At 39.3% G+C, this 9,037-nt stretch overlaps 1 protein-coding gene across 1 annotated transcript; it reads right to left on the bottom strand.

The window, feature by feature from the left end:
• Positions 1-7,932, bottom strand: LOC104316226 (transthyretin). Its single transcript, XM_009916540.2, has 4 exons — positions 7,801-7,932; positions 6,856-6,995; positions 2,158-2,293; positions 1-278 (listed from the first exon to the last, which is right to left on the bottom strand). Exons 1-4 carry the CDS (start codon positions 7,867-7,869, stop codon positions 171-173), a joined length of 453 nt encoding a protein of 150 aa, XP_009914842.1. The 5' UTR covers positions 7,870-7,932; the 3' UTR covers positions 1-170.
• Between the last annotated feature and the right edge of the window lie 1,105 nt (positions 7,933-9,037).

The raw sequence follows: 9,037 nt of genomic DNA, 5'->3' as shown, positions 1-9,037 counted from the left end.
TGTTTTAAAGAAGTAACATTTTATTGACTTGTCTGAGGTTAGCCAGGTTACAAAATGGAAAAAAAACTAATGTAGCAAAAAGTTATCCATTAGCAGTAGGAAAAACCTTCCTCCTAAAAGCCTACGATAGTTCTAGCGGAGGAGGGTGTGTGTGTAGCGACAGTACGTGTTTATTCCTGGGGATCACTGACAACAGCAGTGGTTGAATAAGAGAAAGGACTGAGGAGAGCGGCAATGGTATAGTGGCGGTGACCAGAATCATTAGCAGTGAACACCACCTGGAAGAGAGAAAACTTGTGATCACGATGAACAACGTACATTCAAAACTACCTTATTAAGAATTAGGAAGCACACTCCATTTCCTCTGCAGAATACTTTGCCAGTTCTGTCCAGTCAATGATTTTACGCTTCTGATAGGTAATGCTCCCCATTAGTTTGTGATGCTTGCTGAAGACTGAGAAATTTGTGAGATTTGGACTGAGGTCCACAAAGAGCCTTGGCTGTGGTGAAGCTAGTTGGAGATACCTACACCTGAGCCAGGCAAACTAGTTTGTGATGTGGAATGGGAGGATGAGGGGGAGGTATCTCAAACGACTGGTAAGAAAGACAGAGAGGTGAAATCCCATCTAGTGAACTTAAATACAATTTCTGTGTGAGGTGTCCAAGCAAGGTAGGCAGTTGGACCCCAAAGCTGCTTTCTGTACTTCAGTGCCTCCTGTTTTTAACACAGCTAGTGATGGGTCAGTTCTTGCATTAAGAACTGAGTGGCTAGACTCCCCAGAACAAGGAGAGACCCTTGTCCTAAGATAATTCAAATTTGCTGCTCTCCAAATCAGTCCCTGGAACTTGGGACACCAAGTTCCCAGGAAAGTGTCATCACCTGGGTTACGGTCCCACTTTCTTTGGCTCTAATATTTGCTCTTATTTTCTGTACCATGACATACTTTCTACAAGAGGACTAGAGAGTTCCCTCCTACATCCCGATCCTGCCAAAGTCTAAGCTGCTGGGATGTGAGGACTGTAGGCTTCAGTTACCTTGTACATAGACAGTCATTGAACTCTGCCTGCTTCCCAGGCTAATTTGTTGACCTGTAGGCTATTACGTCAAAGGAAGGCTTCTTCAAGAGCCTAGCTGGAAGAGTCTCAACCAGGCGCTTTTATGTACCTTTTGATGTGAAGCCCTTCTGTAAGCCCCAGCAACTTTCAGAGATCCAAATGGTTAGGGAATAATTTTGAGGATTGTTTATTTGATCTAAATGACCCAAGCCGCACCTTAGACTTCTGTGGACCTGGGCCTCAGTCATTTGTTTTAGTCTTCCACAGAGCTTCATAAACTTGTGGTTTAAAATGTTCTACAACACAACCTGTAGCCATTCCGGACTACTTAATTTGGGGAAACTTAAATTTAATGGCAGATTAAGCCTGAAGAATTGAAACAAATTATTTGGAAGTGCTGAATAAATGTAATAGAATAGAACACACAATAAATCAGTGTAGGGCTGAAAGCGAAGGGAGGCACGAAACATGATTATATTGCTGGCCTGCTTATGAAATTTCAGTATCAATGAAACAGCCAACTTTTCCTTTCCCACTATGGTTATTTCTTTATATTTTTATGCCTTTTTTTTCTATTGGATATTTCAGTACTGAGCATAATTTTTTTTAAAAAGGCACATGAGAAAGAATTGTTTTTTCCTGTAATTACAGGTCATACTAGAATTCAGGGATTTTCAGGTGACTGGTATGGGGGAAGTACCTCTGATTAAAGAATAGCTTATTTCCTATAAAATTAGGGTTTCTAAATCCCTATATTCCTTCAACAACAATAAAAGCAGTCTTTTTTTTTTCTTGTTTGTTTTTTAAACACCGTGTACTTTTGAATAATGTAGCTCTTTTTGAACAAAGGTCCCTACTGGTCTGAATGGGTGAATGGACACAGCTCCACTTTGGAAGAGCTGTGTTGGTATTTTCAGGGAAGTTGGCTACTTCCTTTGGCTTAGCCAGCTATATACTGCCTTTATTTTCCCAATGTTATGTGGCAGTGAACCATTTCACTGAATGATGCTGCTCCTTCAGTATTAAAGGACTGTATTTGTTCTTACCAGCTGATGCCACTACAGAGTATATAGGTTATTGGGTATATTTGCAAATACTTACATCAGCGTACTCATGGAACGGAGAAAGGCCGAGTCCCTTCCAGTAAGAGCTGGTGTCAAACTCAACCCTGTATATTCCTTCTACAAACTGTTCTTCTGTTGTGAGCTCATGGATCTCCCCATACTCTGTGGTTTTACTGTAATGGTAAAATATCTACATAAATATTTTATACTGTCATTTAGATGCTAAACAGAAACAATGGAATATTAAATAATAAGGGTGCTGCACAGCCAAATTCTACATTGAATGGTTTCTATTCATCTGAAATAATTCCCTCCTTCTATGTAGTGTATGCTTCCGCATTGCAGAGCCTGTCCTTGCTACCAACTCATCCATATACATCACAAATCAAAGCTGGATGGCTTTTTTTGTCATTTTTGTTGCTATGGCAGGAATTGTAGTTAAGGGCTTTCTTTCAATGTCATGTTTAACTTGTACCAAGTGCCCTCTGGAACCAAATGTTAGTGGCTTAGGAAAAGGATTGTCATGATGAAAGGCAAGATGCCAAATCTCAAATTACAGTTAAAGAGAGAAGAGAGATTTTAGTGGAAAATTACTTCGTTCTCTAGTTATTAGCACTGAGGCTATAGGTTTTACCCCTATACACTGATGTGGTTTTATGTGACCCTAAGTGGTAGCGTCTTGAAGAAGCAATTTGGCATCACAGGATTTTATTAATTTGAATTACAATGCCTTGGTCAAAGAGCAGGGGCTTCTTCCACTGGGTGCCATATAAATGAGCAATAGGAATTCCCAGCTCAGAGAGATTATGTACTCAGCTCATAACAATAAACTGTGGGTGAATGAATTCCAGAAGCGAGAAGGAAATACAGCTGGCATTGCACCTAAACACCATTTATCTCTTTTCCTTCCTTTTATTTTATTTCTGATTTTTTGCTAGTTCTTTTTTTTTTTCCTGCTGAAAATACTTACTTGACATTTATAGCTCTTCATAAACATATGATGTAGTTGAAGGAAAAATGAAGAAAGCCTTGACTTGAAGAACTAGTGGAACTTTCTAGTCTTATGGCAAGGGTTAGCTGTCTAGGCAGAAAACAGAAAAGCTTGAGGAGGAAGAGAGGGAGGGGAGAAAGGAGTGACATGGTAATTATCAGAGACAGAATCAGTTGTGCTATTGCAGCTTTTCTTTCCCAGCTGCTGCCTCCTCCTTCATCGTATTTGTCAACTTTGGTTAATGTTGGTGAATGAAAAAAGTCTGAATGACAGAGCTTTTGCTTAAATTAAGAAGTAGCAGGATTGAAAATCCCATGCTAATTTTCAGGTTTTCTTATAGTTCAAGTTCAGCACTTTGAAGACTTGACAAAAGTCTCACTGGTCCAATACAAGTGAAATCAGCTGTATCCAGGGTAGACCAAACCTGCAGAGAATCCAAGCCCTATTTGAAACATGGCTCAGAGGGTATTTGTGAAGTGTACACATCTGTTTTCTCTTGGTTTAATTAGTACTTCCCGATTTAACCTATATTGCCTTAACAAAAGGCAGTAGGTAAAAGGAGGAAGAATTTATTGGTGAGTGTCCTCGAAACCATGAAACAGGATTTCTGAGATCCTGCAGAAGAGTTCAGAGTACAAGTTAGCAATTCACATGCATCTACATACAAGTTGGATAGTCTAGACACAAACCAATTACACAGCAAAATGGTGTCTGCCTCAAAATCTTTGTTCAGGTAAACAAGTAAGTTTTAGTTTGAGAAAACTGTGGATGCAGCTTGAACGGTGCTTTCGCTGATGGGTGTTGACCCAAAGTTGCAGATGTTAACCATCCAGAACGAAACGAAACAAGAATTCACTTGAAAACTCTTGCCTACTACCAGGAGTTAATGGCACTTTCTTAATTTTAGTTATTAAGTGGTAGCCATTCAATGCAGGTGGTCTCACAAGCAAACCCTTCAGCATTACTGCTGCATTGACAGCCAGCAGGACAGTGTGCAATTCAGAGCCTGGATGGGATTAGCACAAGGCAGAGGATGCCCTGCATTTGGCCCTGGTAGCAAAATGCTACAAGTGATTCCTTCTGAACAGGACTAGTATTTCTGTCTGAGTGGGGGAATAAATACGCTATGGTTGCTTATTCTTAATAGGATCTGGACTGCCAGCATCTGCTGTAAGATGGACAGTTAAGTTAAAAAAGCTGTGCTTTTACAGCAAAAAATTAGCAAACCACTGGTTAAGCTACTATGGCTCCAGCCTAGGCTGCAATCCTGATTCTGTTTTTCACTGTCTGAGTTGTATATTGTGACCAGGTCAAATGTATACTGTGAAATGATGTTTATGAAGTCTTGGGACACATACTGCAGAGATGAACTCTGCCCTCAGATGCAGACTGCTGAGGAGATATCTCAGGAACATGAATTATTTTGGAGTTTTTAAAAAAAAGGAGGGGGGGGGAGCCACTTCAAATATGCTGCGGTTTTGTTTTTTTTTTTTATGATTTACAACCTAGGTCATGTGAGAACTATGTTTGGTGAATGCAACTCTTGAACTATGTGATAAGACCTAGATTTCCAAAAACCTGTGAGGAGTGAGAAGGTCAAAGCTAGTCGTGGGAGGAGCTCGCATAGAAGCCAAATCATATGTTTCCCAGGTCTCTGTTCCCTAAAGCCTTCCTCAGAGTGCGTCTCAGCTCAAGTTATCTCTTCTTGCATATTTTTGGCTAGACTAATTTTTGAAACAAGCCTCTTAATAAAGTTAGCTGTTGCTATGTGAACTTCCTCCCTGCCTTTTAAATACTCTTAGTCCAAATTCACCAGTTGCTAGGTGCATTTGCTTAATTCCCTAAAATGTGTTAGCAAAGTAAAAACAAACAAAAAGGTAAAAAAATAACTTTTATAGACATTTGTACAAAATGTAACTTTTCTATATGCATCTGCTAGGTACTGTAACTTCAAGATATTATTAACCTGACAGGAGTAGTTACAGATTGTGTTCCTTGACTGCATTCAGATTTTCATCTGGTTTAACACAGAGAAACTCTGGTTTTCCCAAAATAAAAAAATTGCAATCACGTTTGAAAACCAAGTTCAAACGAGTGTCATCAGCTAAAGTCAATGGTATCGCTGAAAGCAGCCTTGGTTAAGATGCAAGTCAACGGAAAGGTCAAAATTTTTACCTGCAATAAAAATTGTGATTTAATGTTCCTCCACTGCCTTCCCTCAGCAAGATGCTTCTCACTTGCCTAGGGTTAATCTCAATTTATATTTAAGAAGAAGTGATTTGATTTTCTCAGGGATGTACTGACCTAAACTGTCAACAGAGGTTGGCTAAGAAGAACCGTGGGATTTGTCTCCTTGGGCTTTTTGAGAGCAGCATTGCAAACTGGACAAGAAAACACTGTTATGCTGAAAAAGTGAGGACATGTAACACTGATGTTGCATTTATCTTATCCCTCTGTAAATTGTATTTTGTATTACATGTTCAAGAGCACTTGATGAAACATTTGAAATATTCAGGGTTTCCTAATAATGGCAGAAATACTCACTAAGGACAAGACATTATCCTTGTCTCCGCTTTCCTTGAAAACTGCATATTTTTTTCATGGGGTTTCTCTGTTCGTTGAAGTATATAAATCCATTCCGAGAGTCATTTGTTCCTAGATTAACACTCAGCATTTGGGAGTGGAAGTGTTTGTTTCTCCTTCAATCTCCTAAACTTTCTTGTTCCTTTTCAATGGGGAAAAGTATTTTTTGTTTTGAGTTTTATAAAAAGAAACCCTTCAGATGGAGAGAATGATATCTCTCTCCTTGTAGTCTTCTCTGTTTTTTTTTCTGCAGCTTTTATGTAAATCATGCTATAAAAATCCTAGTAAAAGGCAGTTGGATTCTCTGGTGGCTCCTGTCCATGCTTGTGCTTGTCATTCTGTGCTTGAATATCCTGCTGTTACTAGAGATTTCTCTGGACTTGTTTAAAAATCTGATTCAATGAGTTGTTACAATGAAACTTAAATACCTGAATACCTCACCTATTTGAATTTTAGTAAACTGTATTCCTCTGTTACCCATACTTTTCCCACAGACTGAAGATAATAGTATTATTGCCTGCCCCTCAGTGATGTTCTGAGGATGCTTTGTAAGTATTAAGCTGTCATTCTAGCAAAAGCCATGCAGCTCTATAGAAATGACCACAACCAAATGCTGAGGTTGTGCTTCTGTGTTGTGTTACAGCGGGACTCTTTAAAACTTTCTCGTCAAAGAGTTTCTTCCAACCAGCACGTTTGTTACACAGGAGAAGGCTAATGCGCTTATTATTTGCATGCATGCAGACAAAGCTTGCAGAGAGGATTTTGTATGTGACTGCTGCAAATAAAGCTCTATATCCATTGCATATAAAGGTAGTAGGTTAGTCTGGGTTACCTACAAAATTCTGTTAAATAGGCTTTTAATTTTTTTTTCTTTTTTATAGAAAGGAAAGATAGTACTGAAACTAGGAGAAAAATTAATTATTAAACCTATTCCCTTACAAAGATAAGATGAGCATCTCAACATATTTTTGCAATGAGCACGTACATCAGTCATGGATAAGTTCCACTTGAATCTGATGGATTTTAGACCAGAATTCACCTGCTGTTAACAGTGATAGTGTGACACTTTTTTGCTTTTTTGATCAGAGCTCCATTCCCTTTATTTCTCAATTGTTTGCGTGAGGCACCTTGAAAATGGCTCCGTAAGACTACATAACTTACCCAGTAGCAAAGTCCTGCCAGCTTCCATCTGCAGCCTTTTTAAAGACTTTAACAGCTACGTTAGCTGCAGGACTTCCTCTGACTGCATCCAGCACTTTCACCATGAGAGGGCATTTGGAATCAACAGAGCCATGGGAGACCTTGGGGAAAGCAGAAGAGGTTGTATAGGAGCTGTTCACCAGCCCTGCAAAAACCTTCCTTCAAAGAAAAGATGGATTCTTATTGCAGAATTAATGTTGACTTCAAAGCAAGTTCTTTGCCAAATGGTATTCAAAGCTAGTTTGCAAACACCTATTTCTTAAAGCAGAGTATCTTAGAACTTTATACTGATCACTTTATTACATACACACAAACACATACAAACAGATTGCTTGATAAATATTTAGATTTGCATATGACCCTGGGAAAATGTTATAAAGAATACATTTTTAATGAGGTCACAAATAAGAAAATAGTAAATTATTGTTAAGTGCAGGCAGGGTATGTTAGCATAGGAAACCAACAAAGAAATATCGATGACATCCCTAAGGACTGTAAGAATATTTATTTCTTAAACTTCATTTTACTATATGGAATCCTTAGTCATACTTCAGAAATATTTTTTTAGTGCTTTAGAGATGTACTTGTTTGGTGAAGAAGGTAAAGCTACCTCTATAGTGAAGATATGGGATGCACGTCGCAAACTGACAGAAACAGACAGAAATAAAAGGTCACACCTCCTAGATCCCTGACCCTTTCATAATATCCTAAAATAGATGGGTAAATGGCAAAAAAAAAAAAGTAGTTTTAAGAATTCTGAAGAAGCTACTTAAAAAATGGTAGTAAAATAGCACTCCAGCAAAGCCAAATGGTTACAGAATTTCATGGATGAGGAGGATGCTGGTCATCTAGAAAATCTAGATTATCATTCTTGTAATGATTGAGTTTGAATAAAAAGAGACTCACCAGTGGTGCAGCTTCAGAGAAAAATACCAGTCCAGCTAAGAAAACAAAGAGCACAGAGTGAAAGGCCATTCTGTTTGCTGTTAGTGAGCCTTGGTGCCAGCAGCTAGGAGCTGGGAGGATTTGGGATTTTATACCCAATCCTACAACAAAACAGGCTGCTTATTGGGTGCCCATATGACTCAAAATCTGCTGATTCTGACTATTTGCTTAGTAAATAGTCCAATCCTAGAGTTAGTCCATGAATAGCACGGCCATTGCAGTCAATGGAAGGACTGCAGGATCACTAGAGCAAAGAGAATAAGTAACGGACACAAACATGACCCTTGTCTGGGGAGATTAGACTCGTAGAAAGCCCTCTACAGAATAATTTAAATGACCTTTGTTTGCCCAGAAGTCCAGCCAGTTCCAGGAGATATTCTTTAGCTTGCCCTCAGGTTGTGCACAATAATGCCCCAATGCTTTCTGTGCACCTTCTCCATGTTTCTTCTCAATGTATTCAATGCTTTCTGAAGACCAGTTACCACATATAGATGCAGGCTTGTTATGGGTGATGGAGTTTGTTCTCTGTCTGCCTCACGCAGTGCTAATGGTCCATTCTGGGAGATGGTTTCCCAAGCAGTTCCCTTGCTTGTTTAGAAGGAGCAATGTTTCTTTTGAAACCTAATTTAGATAGGATCTGACAACATGCTGCCTCTCATCAGAAGTTCCTAAGGATTCATCTTGCCTAATCTTCAGGTAGACATTGAGGTTTCCTCTTAGTCACTGGGAAGACACCTGGAGAGTTCTGTCCCCTTGGGAAGATAAAGATCTCAGAAAAGTGAAAGGAGTCCTCTCTTGCTCCATGTACCCAAGAAGGAACCAAGGCAACTAGCATAGACCAGTAGCTTATGCTAATATCTAGCTAACGTTATAGTTGCCAAACCCTTATTAAGCTGGAAATGTTGTTATGCTCTGAAATGTACATTTAGATAAGAGGTTTTACAGGGGTGAACTCAGCCCCAACCTAAGTTGGGAGAAGGTGTCAAGTGGGGGAACAGGCATGGTGTAGCAGGGTTTCTCCAGCTGCATCACATAAAAGTGGTCTGTACTGTACCTTGTACTAGTTGAGAGACAAAGAAACAGCCCTGTTTGGTATTTCCTTCTCCCCATGTCCTAACAAGCCTGAGTCTGCACTTCTGTTCTCAGGAGCTGGGACACTTAGTTTTTACTGATTTCACAGTATTCTAACAAAAAGCAA

This window comes from Haliaeetus albicilla, chromosome 3, assembly GCF_947461875.1.
Source record: "Haliaeetus albicilla chromosome 3, bHalAlb1.1, whole genome shotgun sequence".
In the NCBI taxonomy this organism is placed as follows: domain Eukaryota; kingdom Metazoa; phylum Chordata; class Aves; order Accipitriformes; family Accipitridae; genus Haliaeetus; species Haliaeetus albicilla.
This window is presented reverse-complemented; position numbering and strand designations above follow the sequence as displayed.